The 23166-nt window shown below is 36.8% G+C and overlaps 1 protein-coding gene and 1 pseudogene across 2 annotated transcripts in view; one reads left to right on the top strand and one right to left on the bottom strand.

Moving 5' to 3' along the window:
* The first annotated feature begins 2883 nt into the window (after window positions 1-2883).
* Window positions 2884-4072, top strand: LOC103305315 (60S ribosomal protein L37a-like; annotated as a pseudogene).
* Window positions 4073-5525: 1453 nt separating this feature from the next.
* The window catches only part of ERCC8 (ERCC excision repair 8, CSA ubiquitin ligase complex subunit), a 34614-nt gene continuing 16973 nt past the window's right edge, over window positions 5526-23166 (bottom strand). For both annotated transcript variants that reach the window (XM_008161849.3, XM_028139501.2), the window contains 6 exons: window positions 22324-22390; window positions 18958-19058; window positions 17553-17677; window positions 15182-15379; window positions 10590-10670; window positions 5526-5646 (listed from right to left, as the gene is read on the bottom strand). In XM_008161849.3, the coding sequence (XP_008160071.3) occupies window positions 5578-5646; window positions 10590-10670; window positions 15182-15379; window positions 17553-17677; window positions 18958-19058; window positions 22324-22390 (641 nt within the window). In that variant the 3' untranslated portion in view covers window positions 5526-5577. The remainder of the gene's footprint in view (window positions 5647-10589; window positions 10671-15181; window positions 15380-17552; window positions 17678-18957; window positions 19059-22323; window positions 22391-23166) is intronic.

The raw sequence follows: 23166 nt of genomic DNA, 5'->3' as shown, positions 1-23166 counted from the left end.
GAGCTGGGTCTTAAACACTGCCTCACTTGTATTTTTAGTGACAAATAACAAACCAGGCTAGAATTCTAGCATTCATTTCTTTGTAAGCCCTGAGAAAGCATAGCCCAGGAGAGCCACATTAACCCATGAAAAAGTTTATGATCACCTGCATGAGTTTAAACAGTAGTAGTTAGTCAGGAGGATACAGGGCATTTGTAGATTCCTACAGAGAATTAAGAGAGGTCGCAACAGGGTTATTATTTCCTTGTTTTTTCTATTTTTCAATTGTCTACTTAAAAAAAGTAGAAAATAAAGAACTACACTTCCTCTATTTGAGATTTTTAATTAATTGTAAAGAACAGGCTTAATAGGAAGTTTAGGTTCAATTGGGTCCCCTATTACCAAGATGAGCAGCTGTCTGGTCCATGGACAATTTGGTTAATGGATCTCAGGAGAGTATGTGTCCTTTATCTGACCTCCAGCCTTTCTGGGATGTAGGAATGATTAAAAAAATTATAAAGATAGGTGAAGACATTCTATAAAGGGTCTCATATATAAGTCTTTATGTACATGGAGGCAATGGGCATCCCCCTTTATCTATAAGGGGAAGGGAAAGTTTTTAAAATTGGTGTGAGGTATAAATTGGACAAGGAGCTTTGACTTAAGAGAAAGAACTGGAGCAAGATAGAACCCCATTTAGGGGTGTACTTACCTGACTAAAATTTAAAAAGAAGTTGTTTAAGAAGACCAGATGTATCTCAATTAAAATGGCTATTTGGGACCTATTAGAGAAATGAAAGTTCTATGAATACCTTTTCTGAGAGACTAGCATTGTTTATTTCGAGAAGTAAAATGTGTCTTGGTAATTATTAGTCATGTCTGTAACCCCTAAAGTAGTAGAGTGTCCTGGCAAGGTTTTGTATTGTGGCCTTAATACATTGAAGATGTGTGATTTCTTTTATACTTTGGATATCTGGGAGGCAAGAGTCCCACAGTTGGTTTGTTCTATTCTCCCGAAAGGGGCAATTTTAGGCAACGGCCCAATTGTTTATAATAAATATGAAGATGAGGCTACTTGTTGACCAGGGCATCTAGCACTCAGATGACTGCCTAAAGTTTGGCCAAGTGTGTTTTTTCTAGGTTCCCATCCTTTATTAAGAACATCCTGGCTAAGATGAAAATCTGCATTCCACTGAGCTCCATCCTGTATGATGGTTAGCTGTGCTGTGTATGTAGTCTATGTACTCCCATTGCTATTCATTCAGTGAATCCCAAGTGGCTTCCCAGATAGCCATGTGGACTAGAGGTGGCATCCTCTAGTACCATGGCATCTAGTAAGAAACAGAGGACAGGGAAAACCACATCCTCATGCTGGTGGAATATGCTAGAAAGCACGTTTGGTTCCATCCTGTCTTAAAGAAGCCTCAGTAGCTGTGTTGCCTTTCTGATGTGCTGTTTCCATGACCCATAACTAATAGGCAGCTGGTTATGGAAGGTCACAGCGAGAGCCTCTGTTTTCCAGAGAGCCCAGCATGTATTTCATTTGTTGTTTTAACAGAGTACAGAATGAGGCTAAGAAGGGCAGTTTCTTACATCAGAAGCCCTTGGTTAACTTACAGTCATCTTAAGTGGTCCAGAGACTCCAGGAGGCAACAAGAGGTAGCCAGTCTCTTGAGGGGTCTAGCGGGAGTGCCTGTTGATTTTAATTTAGAAGTAAAAATTGTAAATAAATATCATCAGAACCCCTGAAGTACTAAATGATGTTGGGCCTGTAGATCCTAAATGATTGCATCAAATGAATCTCCTTGGAGGAGAATGTCATCCATGTAATGTCATACCTGTTTCTGGAAGAAGGTGGATACAGTGGAGATCCTATCTGCAAAGAATGTGTGCAAAGCTGTTGAAGTACCCAATGGGTAGCCTGGAAAAGGTGCATTGTGTCACTTTGAGGTGAAGACAAACCGTAGCTAAGAGGCTGTTGAAATAAGCACTGAACAGAAAACGTCAGCCAAATCTACAAGAGCAAAATATGTACCAGTTGTTGATTGAACAGAATCAGTAATTTTAATAATATTGGATACTAGGTATGAGGGCCACAATGGATATCAACATCATAGAGATCCATCATAAGGGTCCTTTTCATCTTTTTGTTATATAAATTATTTTGTATGTTAACCTATAATAATAAAAGCATAATATGCTAATTAGACCGGATGTCATTCTGGATGAAGCCGGGGCTGCAAGGGAAGCCCGGGTCCCGGGTGCCAGAGGGAAGCCGGTGCTGGCAGCCAGGGGAAGGAAAGCCTACTCTTGCACGAATTTCGTGCATCGGGCCTCTAGTTTAGTATAAACATTTTGAGCTTCTAATTGGATCAAATTATAAAACTTTGCTATTATATATGTATTTATTACTTAATTACCTTTTATTTTCTCCCCTTGTAGCTAGAGGTCTGATTTTGTTTGTTTTTAAATCAGTAAGTAATCTAGGACTAGAACTATGTTTGCTCAACTGGCATTTGCTTATTGCCTAAGATTTAAAGTTTCCATTTTTCCCTTTGGGCTTAGAGTCACCAAAAATAGCTATCTTTTTCCTTTGTTTTCTTCCTTTTTCAGGCTTTTGCTCCTGAAAGTGTAGTACATCTTTACTCTATCTGGCTGATAAGAGGGGAAGGGGAGAAGCTGAAGGAGCCAGGTACCTCTAGGCAACCTCTCACTGGGAAGACCTGACCCCTATCAACAGAATAATCATTCTTTCCTCATACCCTGCCTTTTTTATTTAAGAGGAAGAGAAACATCGATTGGTTGCTTCCTGCACATGCCCTGACTGGGGATTGAGCTCGTAACTGAGTATATGCCCTGACCTGGAATCAAATCAGTGACCTCTGGATACATGGGACGACATTCCAACCAACTGACACTCCAGTCACTGGGGTAGGCCAGGGCACCCCACTTTTTTTTTTTTTAACAAAATCTTTTACAATGGCTTGTATTTCTAGGCAGCTAAACTTTTTCCTTTTGGATGTTTACCTGATAAGCTCCTAGTGGTGCCAAGTGGCCTTTCCTATGAGCTGTGGCCCCTTCCCTAGGGTGTCCCAATCAACCTCAGGGGAACTAGGAAAGCAATGGTGGCATCAGCTCTATTTGTGCATGAGACCCTTTGCATACTGACAAGCAGCAGCTCTCAGGAGAGCCCATGCACATGTGGCAGAAGAAGTAAGGAAGGGGAGGAAGGAGGGGGGTTTCCATGATAATGATAGCATGTTGAACATCCTGTTATGTGTAACAAAGCGATGCTTGGAAGAATGCCACTAAAAATGTCAGTGGTGGTTATCTCTGGTAGTATAATTCTGCATGACCATCACATTATTTTGGGTAAATTTTTTATGTTGCGTGAATTTTTTCCAATGAACATGTATACAGCTTCCCTTGGTATTTGCAGGGAATTGGTTTCAGGACCCCCCATGAAAACCAAAATCTCAGGATGCTCAAGTCCCTTATATAAAATGGTATAGTACATACATCTTCCCATTACTTTAAATCATCTCTAGATTACTTCTAATACCTAATACAATGTAAATAGTTGTTATAATGTATTATTAGGGAATAATGACAAGAAAAAACTGTATGTGTTCAGTACAGACACAACCATCATAGGCCTAATTAGTAACAATGTTAGTAACAATGTAACTTTCTTTTTTGGGAAATATTTTTGATTCACAGTTGACTGAATCTGCTGATGTGAAACCCAGAGATGTGGAGAACGGACTGTATTTATATAACTAGAAAGAAGCAATACACTCTCTTGGGTACTGACCTAGTTTGCAGAGACATTGCTAAATGCATCAAAAAGGTTGGAGTTGTTGGTAAATACGGGACCCGTTATGGTGCCTCCCTCAGGAAAATGGTGGAGAAAACTGAAATCAGCCAGCACGCCAAGTACACTTGCTCCTTCTGTGCAAAGTCAGGATGAAGAGGTGAGCTGTGGGGATCTGGCATGAGAACAGTAGCTGGTGGTGCCTAGACCTACAACACCGTTTCTGCCGGCACAGTGAAGTTTGCCATCAGAAGGCTGAAGGAATGGAAAGACCAGTAGAAGCTGCACAATTTGAAACATTGCTAGCCTATAATAAATGGGTTAATTTATGTTAAAAAAAAAAGGAAGCAATACAGTTATTTGTGGTTTAAAGGAAGTTTTATTTTTCCTTAAAAGTAAAAAAAAAAAAATTCCAATTTCAATAGCATTCTCAAAAGTCATAAGCATACTATCCTCACCAAGAGGAGCAGGGAAGTGAGAATAAATTGGTAATAGCTTAAGAAAATCAACAATAAAGTAAGTTTATATAAAACATCTGTCCAGAAAAGTCTGATATGAGGTCTAGCACTTACATACTTAAAAACTTGACAACTATGTACTTGATATTCAAGCTCATAAAAACTTTTACACGTTTCTTGCTGATAAGAATCAGGAAGAAAGGAAATATCAGATTAACTTTATGATAATAACTTATGGGTTGACACAAAAAAGAGTAGACAGTAAACTAGAAATTTTATTACATTTCATGTTTAAGCCTGGTTCCCTGTCAGGAAATTTTCTGTCTTGATGAATGAAGTAGAACTTGGTCACATCTTAACAAGATTCAGAGAAAGGAAGTTCAAGTATGAGTACAAGCTGCCATCTGCTGTGTTAAAATAAAGGCAACATGGGATTTTCCCCAAGTTAAAAAAATTCCTGTGGTGCACTTCTTGAATTTTGGGAAGAATGAATCCAAAAATATTTAACATCAAGCTAGACAACAGTCAACTAAATGAAATCACTACAAAAACCAAATGCATGAATAAGAATAAAATATTTTTATGCTAACTTTTCAACTATTATTTTTGATATAGTCATCCTCAGTAAAATTGTCCTTGAAAGTGAAAATGAACAGATTGATGGTGTAGCCAGTAGAAAGTCAGTGCTGTTAACCACCACTTGCTCATCCTCAGAGACAGCATCTTATAGCTCACACAGTCCGCTCAAGATCCCACATGGGGTGCCGTGACTTATCTCCTTAATTTCTAATTAAGTGAAGAAACTATAGCAATAGGGGCTGCCCTAGGCCACAGCAATTGGGATCAAGAGATATGTTTTCATTAAATATACTACATAGAAGCCTGTTTTAGGATTTCATGCAAATACTAACCACATTTTTTGGTGGTTGTTAATCCTCACCTGAGGATATTTTTCCATTTAATTTTAGAGAGAGTGGAAGGTAGGGGCAGAGACACAGAGAGAGAAATATCAAAGTGAGAGAGACACATCAATTGGTGGCTTCCTGCCCACACCCGGACCAGGGCTGGGGATCGAGCCTGCAACTAAGGTATGTGCACTTGACCAGAATTAAACCCAGGATTCTTCAGTCCAAGGGCTGACACTCTATCCACTGAGCCACACTAGCTAGGGCATACTTTTATCACATTTTAAAACATGAGGAGAAAAATCATCCAAATTCAGAGCTAATTTAGCTATTACTGAACAGTTACAAAAAAAAAAAAAACCATAACAGTCCCATTTTAAAATTTTCATTAATAGAGACACAAGGTACTTAGGATTGACATTCATCCTTCCTCATCACTGCTGCTCCAGGCATCTTCAAATGCTGGATTTAAATGTGATCTGGTTGAGGTCTAAAAAGGGAGGGAAAAGAAAGATTTGATTAATCTATCTCATGATTTTAGGTTCACAATATAGTTATTAATATATCAGATAAAAACAATTAGGTATTTTGAAAGAAACAATATAACTTGTTTTATTTTTAAAACAGGTAATGTAAGAAACACCCCACATACTATATAAGAAAATGTAATTTCATTTTAAATAGACATACCAGACTTTATCCAAATTATCTACGTTTCCCTCAAAGCAGTTACCTCAGAACACATACATATATGTGAGCTCGTGAAAGTGTGTGCACACACACACCATGATGCTATTGTATTTCTGCAACTCTTTGGAATTATCTGGAGAAAGTAACAAATTACCATCCATATGGCTAAGATTGGAGCCAGGTCTACAGTCTGACTAGACAACTTTTTATTGTTTGGATGGACCTGACTTTTATAAATAAGCAAATATCCAAAAATGAAGAATAAGGTATTCATCAACCTGAGTAATACCATTTTTGGTTCAAAAAGTAATTTGGGTTATTAAGTTGTGAGGTTTATTTATTTTTTATGTTTGGTAAAGGGGTTCAGAAGCAATGCAAAAATGTGTCAGAAATGGTAACATGTTTGTCATTAGCACTAGGTTTCCCTGGGAGATTTCTTGGAAAGATAACATGCATTTGGATGATGTTTATTTAAAACAATAAAACATCATAGTATTCTGACAACTTTAGAGTCATACCTAATAAAGGTAATCAGAAACTAGAGGAATTTTAATTACTTGTGGTATTTTAAAGCAACTCACCTTTTTGGGAAACATTTTAAATGGTTACCTTCTTATTCTCTGGCAAATGACTAAAGGGCTTTAAGATGGTCTCATTTTTTTTGAGTGTCTGGGCATTATGAGCCAGGTTTACTTCTTATTCTGCAGCTTTAACATTTGCTATAAGACCTCAAATTACCACCAAGACTACTCAAATTATCTTACATGTATTCCTTTTTACAACATACAGCAATATTTTATGGTAAGGGTAATCCCTAGTGTATGTCTGAGAATGTTCATTTCCTTTTTGATGACGAGGATGACATAATTTTATAGTTCAAACAATGATAATGGTAGAAAAAGTAGACATTCCAGTAAATACCCAAAGTATCAGCCAGGATGGTTGTAAAACAATATATTAATTTAGGTATTCTTTATAGCTGTCCTATAGTCTATTACTAACCTAATGTTGGCTATTGTCACTATTACTAAACCTAATGTTGACTATCATCACTTAGTTGTACAAACAAAATTCCATTGTACCCCAAATGTCCAGATACCAAACTATTACCAAATTTCAGCTAACTATTCACTTATTTCTAGCAGCAGTCCATGGGTTTGCAAGAGTAGTGTACTAAACTATATTCATTTATTCTTTCATCCAAATGTTTACTGGGTTTATAACTTTACTAAGTTATCTAGTGAGAGTTTATTCAAAGATGCATTGACCTTAGGGCAAGGTGATTTCTCTTTCCTACTCTATCTTTGGAAGTCTTTAACTCTGCCTTATATATCTACCAAAAACATCCCTAGATGGATAAACCATATAAAGGTCATGCCTCCAAATTCCACTATGGAAGACCATTATGTAACCTATTAAACATTTAAATTTCATTTGGAGAGTCAACAGATAAGTAAAATTATATTTTACTGTATGTTATTTTTGAGCAAAGAAACAAAAATAATTAAGTGAAAATTGAAATGTAGTTGTATATAAATGTTAGTTTATAGTAGTAACATTATAGTAGTAACATTACTTCTTATACTGTAATGTATTATAGGAAGTATATTTTATTGCTAAAAATCACAAATAAAACATCAAAACATCATACTTATAGTTAAAAGCTGCAGTAAAAATATGTATGGATGTGTACACATATTATTGCTTGAGACCCACTGATCAAGTGTAACTACCAACAGTTTTCTCTACAACATCTCCTCCTAGTGGACATCCTTTCTATGCTTGAACATCTCTACCTTACCAGGCTGCCTGTTCTATTGACAGATAATTGCAAAAGTCATGGAAATAGGAAAGCATGAGTTTAGAGGGGATCTAATCCAGGTCCAAAAACTGGGAAAGAAGAACAGAAACAAACATCTACCACACATACATCTTGATAAATCCTAAATTTCTTAATGGTCATTACTGGAAAGTCTCCATAGGTAGAATATAGGGTTGTTAGTGTCAGCAAGTAATTATATACTTCCACAAATTATAAATAAAACAGCTCTGTATTATGTGACTAAAAAAGAAGTAATATTCTTGATGAGAGGTCAAATTTAGACTGTAATGTAGCTGACCTATAGATCTCAGAAAGGAAAAATTGATTAAGAGTTATATAGGCTTGCTTTGACCACAACTATTTTAGGAAGAGGGGGAAAAAGAAGGCAGATTACTGATATAATAAAACAGCCTGTCAATTAAATAACAGGATTTATATTTCAAGACCGTAACATTTTTTCCTACTGCCCAATACCCATCAGTTTCTAATGCAGAACTAAATTCCTCCTCTATCTAGGATTTCAGAAGAAACACCCATAATCGATTATATCTTGGTTGATGGGGAAGTAAAGCTCACCTAAGGGTGGATCTGAAAGGGATCCTAAAAACAACTTTGCTTTGATGATATAAACTTGGAGATATAAACTTGTCCCAGACCACTAATAAATGGCCAAATTGGGATTCAAATCCAGTTGCCTACCAGTTTTATTATTACTTAATTTCCTGAAACTAAAGACTGAGTGTGTGTATGTATGTTTTGTTCTGAACTGTGTAGTTGCCTCTCTGGGAAACTGCAGGAGTTATTTATTTTATAGTTGAGATGAAAAACATTTAAATATGAATTAAACAGTAAATATACATGTCAGGAAGTCTTGTATAGATGGACTTCTCCACTGGGTATCTGTAAAATGATCACATTCATGTTGTACCTACATTCACAGAAATCTTTCAAACTAAAGTTTTGTGAAAATAATCTTAGCACAGACCATTTTATATTAACACTAGTAGCCCTGTGCACAAATCCGTGCCCAAATAGGTCCCTGCCGCCCTCCTGTAGCTCCACCTCCCCCCCCCCCGCCCCCCCCCCGCCCCACCTCATAGCTTTCTTGCTGCCCTGCCCTGTCCTGTAGCTTTCTGCTCCCCACTTGTAGTTCGATGCCCTACCCTCCTGCAGATCCGGGATCAGGTCACTATGGCGGTTGGTCATTATGCCTCAGGGCGTAATGGGTAATTAGCATATTCCTCTCTTATTATATAGGATGAGAATGATTGCTATCTTAAAGTAAAACAGTATATTTTGAAAGATAAGGATTTATAGCTCTAAAACAAAAATAAAGCTAACTTGTGTTTGATTTTCTCCTTGTTCAGGTTAATTTCTCATATACAAAAATTTTTCTAGATGAGGAGTTCAAATTATGAAAAGGAAATAAATAACCATAATCACATGCTATCTTTATAAATTAAGCATTTTAGTTTTCTTCTAATGTCCTTTTTCCAAACATAAATCATAGTAGATTAACTTTTATTTGGTAAATAATTGTTATACTTCCTAACAGGACCTATACTGTTTTAACTTGGATTTAATGTATATAGTGATTCCCAAACAGCAGGACACAGTAATTAAATAATAATGCAAAATAAATGGCTGAATCAAATTACTTGACCACATTAAGCTTTCTACAGAAAAATATTCAGTCACTTAAAGCTGCTGTGCACTAAAACTAATCAGGGCCATAATAAACCAATTAGACATGTGATGAAATCTGGAGGTATTCATACAGTGTTTGGCCAGCCACTTGAAGATTTGTCATTGTCTTTTTTTTCTCTTTCATTTAGATTAGGGCCAAATTAAATTATTCACAGGCAATAAGGGGATTAACAGTGCTTGGTAAAATAATATCTTTGGTACGAAGGATATCACCTGCAGATAGCTTGACATAAATGGCCAGTTGCTCAGTGGTTAGGGTGTCGATCCATGGACCAAAGGGTCTTGGATTCAATTCTCCATCAGTATTCAATTCTCGGTCAAGGGCATGAACCTCGGTTGCAGTTTCAATCCCTGGCACCTGAGGTCGCTGCAACATGCAGGATGCAACCAGTCAATAAGAAAGAGACACATTGATGTCTTTCTCTCTCACTCTTTCTCTTTTTCCCTCTCCCTCTCCCTCCCTTTCATTCTCTCAAAAAATCAATGGAAAAAATATCCTCAGGTGAGGATTAACAACAACAACAAAAAGTAAAAAAAAACAAAACAGTCTACTATTTAAGACTAGGGATTCATCTTTGTTTACACATCACATTTTTAAGGCATTTTATTCATACTGTCATATTTGTAGCAATTTGTGCTCTAAGATAGGAACTAACAGATTGCTTGCTATGTAAATTGGTAAAATCTGACAGTGTGAAAAAAGAGCCTTAGAAATGTCACCTATTCTATCCAAAGAAGTAATCAGAAATATAAATAATTTATGAACAAATATTTACTTTGAATTGTTAATAATGATAAAAAGAAATGTCTATGAGTAAATATTTATAAGTAAATTGTGGTATATTAATGACAGAATGCAATATTATTAAAACGATAGTTATTAATGACATGAAAAAGGCTTATTATACAATAGTGAGAAAAGTAGGATACCGAGTTGTATGTCCAAGCATGATATTAAGTGTTAAAAAAGACACATATACTCAGGAAAAAGAAGTAGTAAATAAAAATGTAAGAGTAATTAATTCAACTTTTAGAAATTTATTACTCTTTTAATATTTTTCTGAATTTTCCAAGGGTCTTATAACAGGCAAATTATTTTTAAAATCAGAAAATAGAAAGAAATGCTTTAAAAGTTTCTCCCCCATAAAGTAAATTAATAAACTTTTCTTTATGATTTAGAAGTCACTATAAAAATTTGTACAAACAATATTTACCTCCTCATCATCAGGCACTGGTTCATTTAAGGATGGTATCCAAGCAAGTATGTTGCAGTCTCTGCTACCACTGTAAAGTTCCTATAACACAGAAAGCAAAGATGTGAATGTGAGTTAATTAACTTAAAGCTGGTACTAATTTGAAATACTTTCATCACTCATATTCAATATAGTTTTGGAAGTCTTAGCCAAGCAATCACATGAGAAGAAAAAATAAAAGACATCCAAATTGGAAAAGAAGAAGTAAAACTGTCATTATTTGTAGATGACATGATACTGTAGAAAATCCTAAAGATTCCACCAAATAGAGGCCTGGTCCCCTCAGCCTAGCCTGCACCCTCTCCAATCCAGGACCCCTCAGGGGATGTCTGACTGCTGGGATCGGGCCTAAACTGGCAGTCAGACATCCCTCTCACAATACTGGACCGCTGGCTCCTAACTGCTCACCTGCCGCCTGCCTGATGCCCCTAACTGCCCCGCCCCCTGCCAGCCTGATCACCCTAACCGCCTCTGCCTGTTGGCCTGATTGCCCCTTTTTGTGCCCCCCTGCCAACCTGGTTGCCCCTAACTGCTCCCCTTCCAGCCTGATCACCCCTAACTGCCTCTGCCTGCCGGCCTGATCACCCCCAACGCCCCCCTTCCTGCCGGCCTGGTTGCCCACACAGCCTGCTGTTCAGTCGTTTGGTTGTCCCTAACTAACCCACCTGCTGGCCTTGTCGCCCTACGCAGCCTGCTGTTTAGTTGCCCATCCAGTTGTTTCGGTCATGACGGCCCCTGGCTTTTTATATATTAGGACTAAAGGCCCGGTGCATGAAATTCGTGCACTGGGGAGGGGGGTGTCCCTCAGCCCAGCCTGCACCCTCTCCAATCTGGGATCCCTCTCACAATCCAGGACTGCTGGCTCCCAACCGCTTGCCTACCTGCCTGCCTGATTGCCCCTAACTGCTTCTGTCTACCAGCCTGATCACCCCCTAACCACTCCCCTGCCAGCCTGATTGACACCTAACTGCTCCCCTGCTGGCCCGATTGCCCCTAACTGCCCTCCCCTGCAGGCCTGGTCACCCCTAACTGTCCTTCCCTGCTGGCCCGGTCACCCCTAACTTCCATCCCTTGCCAGCCTGGTCACCCCTAACTGCCCTCCCATGCTGGTCTGGTTGCCCCCAACTGCCCTCCCCTGCAGGCCTGGTCACCCCTAACTGTCCTCCCCTGCAGGCCTGGTTTCCCCCCAACTGCCTTTCCCTGCTGGCCCGGTCACCTCTAACTTCCCTCCCTTTCCAGCCTGGTCGTACCTAACTGCCGTCCCGTGCCGGCCTGATTGTCCCCAACTGCCCTCCCCTGCTGGCCTGGTCCCTCCCAACTTTCCTCCCCTGCAGGCCTGGTTGCCCCCAACTGCCCTCCCCTTCAGGCCTGGTTGTCCCAACTGCCCTCCCCTCCCCTGCAGGCATGATCACCCCAAACTGCCCTTCCTTGCAGGCCTGGTCCCTCCCAAATGCCCTCCCCTGCAGGCCTGGTCCCCTGCTGGCCTGATTGCCCACAACTGCCCTTCCCCTGCTGGCCATCTTGTGGCAGCCATCTTGTGTCCACATGGGGGCGGCCACCTTTGACCACATGGGGGCAGCCATCTTGTGTGTTGGAGTAATGGTCAATTTGCATATTACCTATTATATAGGATAGCCTAGATATGGAATCTACTTCAATGCCCATCAATAGACACGTCGATAAAGTGGTGGTACATATATACAATGAAATGAAAAAGCTTCCCATTCGCGACAGCATAGATAGATCTAGAGGGTATTACGCTAATAAGCCAGAGAAAAACAAATACCATATGATTTCAATTATATGTGGAATCTAAATAACAAAATAGACAAATAAAATGGAAACAGACTCATAGATATAGAAACCAGACTGATGGTTGCCAGAGGGAAGGTGAATTGGAGAACTGGGGGGAAAAGTGGATAAATTATGAAGTACAAATTGGTAGTCACAAAATAGTCATGAGGATGTAAAGTACAGCATAGGGAATATAGTCAATAATATTGTAATAATTATGTATAGTGCCAGGTGGGTACTGGAAATATCAGGAGGACCACTTTGTAAAGTATATGATTATCTAACCACTATGCTGTACACCTGAAATTAATACAAAATAATACTGAATATAAACTATAATTGAAAAATTACAGCAAAAAAATCAGAAAATTCACATTGATATATTACTATCAGCTAGTACTTAGATACCATTTAAGTTTCAACAATTGTCCCAGAAATGTCCTTTAGAACAAAAGGGTCCAGTTTAAAAATCACATGCTGCCCTTAGTTGTCATGTCTTTCTACTTTCCTTCTTCAGTTTCTCTTTGGCTTTCATGACCATGACAATTTTGAAGATACACACCAAATTTTGTCTTACATTTTGTCTTACCTTTCCTTATAACTAAATTCTGGTGATGCATCTTTGCCAGGAATATCACAGAATTGATGTCCCATAACTAGGATATTAACTTTGATAATTTGATTAAGGTAATGTATGCCAGGTTCTTTGAAGGTAAAATTACTCATTTTACCTTTTTAATTAATACTTTGTAGTGTGGTACTTTGAGATATGTAAATATCCTATTTTTCATCAGACTTTCAATCTATTAGTTTACTTACTTATACCAGAATGGATTTGTGGATCCTTATTTTAGTCAATGGGTTACAATCCATTATTATCATTATTTATTTTCATGTTGGGTATATCTTGTTATATTTATGATAGAACTAGAGGCCCGGTGCACGAATTCGTGCATGGGTGGGGTCCCTTGGCCTGGCTGGCAATCGGGGCTAATCGGGGCCAGCCAGGGGGAGGGACCACTAGAAGTTGGCTGAGGGAGCACACTGACCCCCAGGGGGCAGCTCCTGCGTTGAGTGTCTGCCCCCTGGTGGTCAGTGCATATCATAGCGGCCAGTCATTCAGTCACATAGGATTTATAACTATAGATTACTATAAGTATCCGTTTTGTTTTCAGACAGTGAGTTTTATATAATATTTCATTTGGAAAAGGTTTCTAATGCTAAATAGATGTAAAAGTGCTACTCTTTTTTACTTTTGAGATTTATAATTATCTTCCTTTCCCAGAAATCATAATTGATGAAATGGCATAAGAGTTGGAAGCTTTCTGATATAGTGCAGTGATTCATATCTGAGTACATAGCATACAGAAATGGTATTTGTCAGGAGGCAACTGGCCCCAGGTTTCTGGCTGTTCCAGGCTTACCCCAACTATTGTAGGGATGGAGGGGAATCAATACTTTGGCACACTTTTAATCCATTCTAGGCACAACTGCTAGGAAGCTCTGATGTGTTGGAAACAATAATTTATAGTCAGAATACCTGGATTAAAACCTTGGCTGTGTCTCTAAGTGTCTCTGGACAAGAAAAGAGGTGCAATATTCTAATAACTTAATTGAATGAATAATCATTCTCTGTCAGTAACTACTTGCAAGTTTAAGACGTGTCATGGAATCTCTCTGGTGGCTTTAATTTTCTTCTCCCTGAAGTAACACTAAAAATATTTAACAACTAGTATACCAGGACACTGATTAATCAGAAGAGATACTGGTCATAAAGTAGAAGCAGGTCCCTTTTAGTTGTTGGGTTGAGATGAGGTGTAGGAGACCCCAAGGGAGAGGGTGAAGCTGGAGATCACTTAGGCATCTTGGTGTAACAACTATTTAACAGACAGTAGGACATGTATTTGAATATTTTAATAATGGGTATTGCCATACTGATGCATGCTGGCTGAAAAATCAACCCTATATATCTTACAGCATAGTGTCAGGCACAAATTAATAAGTATTAATAAATGAGTAAGAGCTCCATTCGGTGACACTTAAAATCACTCCTAGCTCTAATATTCCATAATTTTCATTCTATCAGTATTTAACTTTCATGATCCTCATTTTCTTCTTCTACAAAACAGGGAAATATCAACACTCTTGCTATATTAAACTCATTTAAAGGAGTACTTGAAGTAATTTCTGTAAATGTTCTCTGAAAAATCAATCCACTCCATGGGTTAGATAAAAGAGAAAGGTCAGCATGTTAAACTAACAGTTATAGATAAGTATTTAAGAAATTATGTAAGTTGCATTAACTCAAAAGCAAACTTATTAGCTACTGGTAGAAAATAAGGAATAAACAAAATTTTACACAGACTCATACATACATAAATCAAGATACACAAACTGTATTTTGAGATTAAACACATATATTCTATTTTTCCAATAAGATTGTTTGTAAGAACTTACTTTAATTTGCCAAAGTTTTCTAAATAAATGGAGCCCATATGCAAAAGAAACAGTTTATCTCAATGAAGCTGTTGAGTATTATATATTGATTCATATATATATCCTATACCATCTAAAAATATATTCTATATTAGCCTTTATTAATGAACCCAAACTCAAATGTGAATTAAAAATATAATTCCTCATAATTAAATTATAATTTATTCTGATATATATATAAATATTTATTTATTTTTTATATACAACTAGTCTGGCAAACTACCTACCTGAATATTTTAAATTCCCATTGGTATCATTCTTACCTGGAAATTAGACTGAAATACACAGCAGTCAACACTTTTATAATGTCCCTTAAGCATAGTTATCTGTTCTCCTGAGTAAATTGTATAAACAGCAATGGTGCTACCATATGGTACAAAAACAAATTCTGAACTGCAGCCACAGGAGACGGCGAATTTCAATCCTTTCCTACTGTCATTATAAACTTTTCCGTAATTCACCTGTGGGATATAAAATCACAAAGTTACTTCTTAAATATGAATTAAAAAGATAAAGACTCGAAGTATTTACTTGAAATATTAGACTATATTATAAAAGGGTTCTTATATATCTAAAGGAAATGACCAATGCCCTAATATAAATAAGGGCCAATGACATAAATATACATTTCAAAGAAGGAAATACAAATAGTAAAAAACCCCACACACACAAAAAAATGTTCAGATTTCAACCTTGATAGAAATAAAAAAGCAATTAAGGCATCCTTAAAGAATAATTCTCACCCTAGCCGATTTGGCTCAGTGGATAAAGCATCGGCCTGTGGACTGAAGGGTCCCAGGTTCGATTCCGGTCGGGGGCATGTGCCTTGGTTGCGGGCACATCTCCGGTGGGGGGTGTGCAGGAGGCAGCTGATTGATGATTCTCTCTCATCGATGTTTCTAACTCTCTGTCCCTCTCTCTTCCTCTCTGTAAAAAAATCAATAAAATATGTTTAAAAAAAAAAAAAAGAATAATTCTCACCCTAGCCGATTTGGCTCAGTGGATAAAGCATCAGCCTGTGGACTGAAGGGTCCTGGGTTTGATTCCGGTCAAGGGCATGTACCTCGGTTGCAGGCTCCCGGCCCTGGTCAGGAGCATGCGGGAGACAACCAATCGATGTGTCTCTCCCATGTCGGTGTTTCTCTCTGTCTCTCCCTCTCCCTTCCACTCTCTCTAAAAATCAATGGGAAAAAAATATCCTTGTGTGAGGATTAAAAAAAAGAAGAATTCTTCTCAACAATTTAGCAAACATTTTAAGAAACCATAAGACACTCAATATGGATATAAGGGAAGTAAACATGGAGGCCCTTAATTTGGTCATTTCTTCTAAAGGCCAAATGGTTTATTATGCAACAAAAATACAAAGATACTGTACGTGGTGGGAAATAACCTTTTATTTTAAAACATTTTAAATTATGGTAAAATATACATAACATAAAATTTGCCATTTTAATCATATTTAAGTGTGCAGTTCATTGACATTAAGCACATTAACAATTGTACAACAATCACCACCATCAGTGTTCACAATCTTTTCATCTTACAAAACTGAAACTCTATACCCATTAAACAACAATGATATTCTTATTTCTTGACCTAGTAACTACTCCTAGGAATTTATCCTAGGAAAATAATTAAACAGCAGAAAGCTATATGTCAAGAGGAATTCAATGCAGCATTAATTCAAATGGCAAAATAACTGAGATTACATGTAAATTTCTAGTAATGTTACATTAATTCTATAGTTTATATAGCAATTAAAAATGAAAATTATGAAAATTATGCAGAAAATAGAAATGCAGAATTCTCGGCCCTATCCCAATCCTAATCTTTATTTTAACAAGATCCCTATGTGATTTGCCACAGCATAGATGGACCCAGAGGATATTATGCTAAGTGAAATAAGTCAGAGAAAGACAAATACCATGTGATTTCATCTAAGAACAATATGAATGGACAAACAGAAAGGATATATGCACCCCTATGTTCATAGCAGCACAATTTACAAAAGCTAAGATTTGGAAACAGCCTAAGTGCCCAGCAGCAGATGAATGGATTAGAAAACTGTGGTACATCTACACAATGGAATACTATGCTGCTATAAAAAAGAAGGAATTCTTACCATTTGCAACAGCATGGATGGAACTTGAGAGCATTATGCTAAGTGAAATAAGCCAGTCAGAGAAAAATAAATATCACATGATCTCACTCATTTGTGGAATATAATGAACAACATAAACTGATGAACACAAATAGAACCAGAGTCATAGAAGCATGGAATAGACTGTCCAACCTATGAGGGAAGGCAGTGGGTGAGGGAGTAAGAGATCAACCAAAGGACTTGTATGCATACATATGAGCATAAACAATGGGGGGGGGGGGGGGGTACACAGGAGCGGGGGGTGAGGGCATGTGCTGGGGGTTGGGGACAGCTGGGGAGAGATCAATGGGGGGAAAAGGAGACTTATCTAGTATGTAATATATTAAACAATAAAGAAAAAAAAGCTGATTCAGAGTTAAGAAATAGAGTTAGACAAGAAACGGAGTTAAATCTATAGGAAAAAAAAATCAAGTGGTGTATGACACAGATCCATTTCTTTAACTTATATTCAAAAAGTTTTTAAAATTTCTTACTAATGTGTTTTCTCCATTGGAACTATTCCAGAGCCTCATTCGATTATCAGTACCAATAGTCAGCAGGTGAAGCCCATCACTTGTAAAACATAAGCCATTAACTTTCCCATTATGAGCAGTGTTTGCTGCAATGAAAAATACAATTCAGTTTATCTGTTCTTGTATTCAGCATATATTTAATGCCTGATGATCTACTTATTTAAACACATTAAAGGACAACTATCTGAATTACTTAAAATATATAAGTTGATTATATTTAACATTCATCAACCCCTTGATTATTTGAATATGATAAGCTATATACATTAGAACCATAAAAAATAGAGGAAAACTAAAAAGTCAAAGGGAAAAAAATCTTGCCAAATATATTTGTCTTCAAAGAGTAAGCTGTGTGCCTAGCTGCTGTGGCTCAATGGTTGAGTGTTGACCTCTGAACCAGGAGGTCACGGCTCAATTCCTGGTCGGGGCACATACCCGGGTTACAGGCTCAATCCCTAGTAGGGGTCGTGAAGGAGGCAGCTGAACAATGATTCTCTCTCATCACTGATGTTTCTATCTTTCTCTCCTCTCTTCCTCTCTGAAATCAATAAAAAAATACATATAAAAAGTATTTAAGATGTGCTATAAAACTCAAATACATAGTTTAACCAAAAAAATTTAAATTGAACACCTTTCAAAATTCTTATATACTATTTCTATTTTTAATCTAAAAATCATCCCAAGGACTATTAAAAATCATTAATAGTAGTATTTCCTATTTAAAAAAACTTTAACAGAAGATAACTGTTCTAATCTCACAATCAAAATTTATATTACTTTCAAAATAAACAATTTTGAGAAAGCATAATTCTCAATAGCCTGATTAAGTAAAAAGATTAAAACAATTAAGATTTTATATAGTTCATCCTAATTATTTCTGATCCAGAATTAATTCTGAATCAGAATTTTAACCTACACAAAAATGAAATTCTATTGTAAAAATGCAATTGAGGTACTTTATCACCTGGATTGCAGCTGACACATTTAACACAACTTGCAAATTTTGTTCTGACATAATGGCCACTAACTGTTATTACTTCTTTAATTTATTAAAACTTCCTAAGTGGCACTGAATTTGTATTAGTTAGTGTAATTAGAAAGAAGAAAAAAAAAGTAACAGACTAATCCAGAAAAGTTTCTACACTTGAAAATTCAGGGACGGATGAAATGCCATACTAACTTGTATTTTGAAGAAAGACAACAATAATTTATTTTAATTAAGAAATTGATTTAATATGAATGGCTTATTTTTTTAAATCACAAAATTTGCCATTTGTCAATATACATTTAGTATTGGTTATATTCAAAATTTTCAATATAAGAATGCTATCATTGTCATATTTCATATTAGTGCATTCTTCATTACCTGATTCAACAGCTTGTGACTTTTCCCCATTATGCTGATCAAGAGTAATCAAACATCCTGATGCTTTCCTCACATCCCATAATTTTACTCTACTGTCAGCACTGAGAAGAGATAAATGTTACAGTGACATATATAACTAGAATAGTGACTGTACTCTTCACCTACCTTTCCAGTATTATGGCATATTTGTACATTTGGGTTATTGTACTTTTGCCTTATCATCTACCATTCAATAGTCAATAGGAGCACAAAGAAGTAAAAAATAAGAGAAAAAAATATAACCTTTTTTAGATCACAAAGAATTCTGCTGCTTTTCATTTTTTTATTATTTTTTTTTATTTTCTTTCTTTCTTTTTTTTTTTTAGTGACAGGAACATCTTTCTTCTCAAGGAGAAGGTAGGCTTAGAGCTTGTTGCTTAAGCAAGTTTGTCACTACAGCCTTACTGTCTAGATAATCAAGCAGTTAACTCATTTCACTTTGCTTAAGAATTCATTTGGCATGAATTTGGTGGGCTTTTAATTAATTTATTTATTTTAAATATATTTTTATTGATTTCAGAGAGGAAGGGAGAGGGAGAGAGATAGGAACATCAATGATGAGAGAGAATCATTGATCAGCTGCCTCCTGCACGCCCCTACTGGGGATCGTGCTCAAAACCCAGGCATGTGCCCTTGAACAGAATTGAACCGAGGACCCTTCAGTCTGCAGGCTGACGCTCTATCCACTGAGCCAAAGCAGCTAGGGCTGAGCTTTTAATTTTATATGATAAAAATAAGAACAAAGTGAATAATAAGAGCAAAATATTTTTATTTGGTTTCCTATACTCAAATCAATCTTTGCCCAATATACAAGAACTGAATTTAATGTCTTCTAGAAATTAGATATTTATTTTCATTTTATTTCAAGGAAAAGAAAGGCAAAACCATGGTTTATTAATTTCAGCTTCTCAACTATTCCTAAAGAAAATATTTACCCCAGTCCGTTTTTCTCAGTGGTTAGAGCATCTGCCTGTAGGCAGAAGGGTCTTGGGTTCAATTCCCGGTCAAGGGCATGTACCTTGGTTGCAAATTCTCCATCCCAAGTAGGGGCGTGTGGGAGGCAACGAATCGATATGTTTATCTCACATCAATGTTTCTCTCTCTTCCTCTCCCCGTCTTCCCTCCCTTCCACTATCTCTAGAAATCAATGGAAAAAATATCCTCCAGTGAGGATTATATATATATATATATGAATATAAAATCAGTTCAACACCTACTTTCAGTCCTCACAAAGATTCAACAATATTCCATTGGGCTTATCCAGGCCATTTTAATTAGAAAGACCATTGCATTGCATTTTATAAATCTGTGATTCATTTCACAGATCACTATCAAACCTAGCCAATCAGAAGAGTCAGCAAAAACCTAGTTTTCCATTCTCAAGTTGGTTTTATTTCTTTCCAGCTGGGGAAAACATATGCAATGAGATGAGTATGAGGATTTAAGTCTCTTCTGAAACAGATTAGATTTAGAGATATCTGACATGGATTACTAAATCCATTCTGGTACTGATTCAAATTCTGAGGGTACTCTGAGAACTTATCATCCATTAGGCTCCCTGTTATTTGACGAAAACCCTAGCATGGACCCACAACCAGCACCTAGCTCCTCACCTTCACACCTCTTTAGTCACCTTCTTAAGAGTTCAACTTCAAAAATTGCAAATTTCAACATCACATTCTACAAACTAGTAAAGAATAGTCTTTTGGGACTTATCTGTGACAGAGAGGGAGGGCTAGCAGCTTTATAAAAATCCAGACACATATCTTTATAAAAATTATCTGAATAGCTTTTGTAATAATTCTTCTGCAAACATTTTATTAAAATGTCTATATCAAAATCTTTGACTACTATTTCCTATCCCTTCAGTTTTTTAATGTTCTTACTCTGATACACATACTTCTTCTATCTCATTATGTCTCTGATTCACTCCAATAAGTTTTTCCGTGATTTTATTTCCTTCCTTATACCCACGACTTTCACAATTTTTCACACAATTGTTAAGTCTGTGTCATTTAATATTTTGATTTCTGTGGCTTAGTAGATCTATGGTCTAAACCTTCAACTAAGCACACAACACTGCCCACCCCGCATTCTTATGTGGTCCATACCAGACCTCTAGCCCAATCATTAAAATTGTTAATCTAAATCTTTACTACTTCCCCTTAAAATTGCATCCCCATTCCGGTATTTTCAATGGATGACATGAAGTTCTATTCCACTAAAACAGTGGTCGGCAAACTCATTAGTCAACAGAGCCAAATATCAACAGTACAACGATTGAAATTTCTTTTGAGAGCCAAATTTTTTAAACTTAAACTTCTTCTAATGCCACTTCAAAATAGACTCGCCCAGGCCGTGGTATTTTGTGGAAGAGCCACACTCACGGGGCCAAAGAGCCACATGTGGCTCGTGAGCCGCAGTTTGCCGACCACTGCACTAAAAAACCATAGAGGCCACTATGCTCGCATTTCTTGAGTTCTCTGCAAACTCACAAATTTAACTGTATTCCTCCTTCCATTTAGTCTCACAATGCCCTTCATGCGTCAAATTAAGTGTCCTCCTTCTACCTGGACCATTGATACAACCCTCTTGAATCTGTTTAAGGTCTTGATGTAACAACTTTCCCTCCATTTCTTATCTTCATCAATTCCCCTCTACTGGTACTTTCTCTCAGCATTTAAATACTTAAGACTCTTCCCTCCAACAAACAAAACCCCCCAAATGCCTTGGTCCACTCAAGAGTTAAGTGTTTCTGCTTTCTTTTCCCATATTACACCTCTCAGAGACTTAACTCTATGAAAGCATTTTTCAGGATGCAGTGTAATTGCTGATTTTTCTGTTAGCTTCTTGAGGGGAATATACCTTAGTTAACTCTGTATTCCTAGCACAATGCTTGGCACATGGTAGGCAGTCTGTAAATATTAGTAAATTGAATCAATGAATGGATGGATGTGTTGAATCAGATTCAAAATAAATCTGGATTAAAAATGAATAAAAATGCTATTTTTAAGTTAACAGTGTTAATACTTTTATATGCAAAAATGACACAACACAGTTGTTTTCCTATTTTTCCAGCAGTACTAGATTTGCACTGCTACAGTGATTCTCTTATTTTCTCTTATTTTAAAAGGTGAGCACCTTCAAAATGGATAGACAAGATTAGAGCTTTATGCAAAGGAAAATTCTTTCGGTGATACGAATTAAAATCTGTAACTCAATAATTTTATTTTTAAGGACCTAATAACTAAACACACATCTTACATAGTCTTCTAGAAATGCTTTTTATTAATTATTAACTTCAAAACCAAATAATTTACAATTTACCTTGCAGTTGCCAAGATATAATCATAACGTGGTGACCAGGAAACTGCCAAAATTTCTTGTCTGTGACCTGCAAATATAAACTGTATGAAAAGTCTTGCAAAGTATTTGAAAATCAAAAGATACAGTGCAATTAATTTTGATTCTGAAGAAAGTGAAGACTAAGTATTAAAGATAAATTGATATAATCATTTTTTCACTTTTATAATAATGGTTTAAATATAGGGTGCTCCAAAATATGTATACATACACTTTGAATAATTGTAAAGGCAGCATTTATTAAAATATATTTCATTTTCAAAATTGAGCTATAAGCTGTTACAGTGTATAGACCTTTGTGGGGGGGGACATCCTGTATTAATGGGAAGTCTATGGGGCATTTCTTACATACGGTATCCTATATAATAAAGAGGTAATATGCAAATGGTCGTTACGCCATGACGCATAACAACCAGCAGAGAGCTACAGGAGGGCAGGGCAGCGAGCTACCAGCAGCAAAGAGCTACAGGAGGGCGGGGCAGCCAGCTGAGGCATGCAGCAGCAGCGAGCTACTCACACATGTGCAGGGCTACTAGTTTTATTATAAAAGGCCTGATTTTGCTTTGGAAAGAACAGGCAGAGCAAGTGAGTCTTTCTTTTTAAATACAGGTGTTGGCCTAACAACTCAATCTATCATTGGTGATATAGCTCAAGCTCACTTACTTATCTCTATAGGAAAAGCCACTAAACTAACCAAAGATAAACATTCTAAACAATAAAAATGTTTTCTAACTTTTTAGGAAGTTATAAGACAGAAAAGTAATTTTTAATTCATGATTATAAAAAGACATTTGTATAAAAGTTTTT

This window comes from Eptesicus fuscus, chromosome 4 (assembly GCF_027574615.1).
Source record: "Eptesicus fuscus isolate TK198812 chromosome 4, DD_ASM_mEF_20220401, whole genome shotgun sequence".
NCBI lineage: Eukaryota > Metazoa > Chordata > Mammalia > Chiroptera > Vespertilionidae > Eptesicus > Eptesicus fuscus.
The sequence above is the reverse complement of the archived record's forward strand: the minus strand, read 5'-3'. Positions and strand labels throughout refer to the sequence as shown.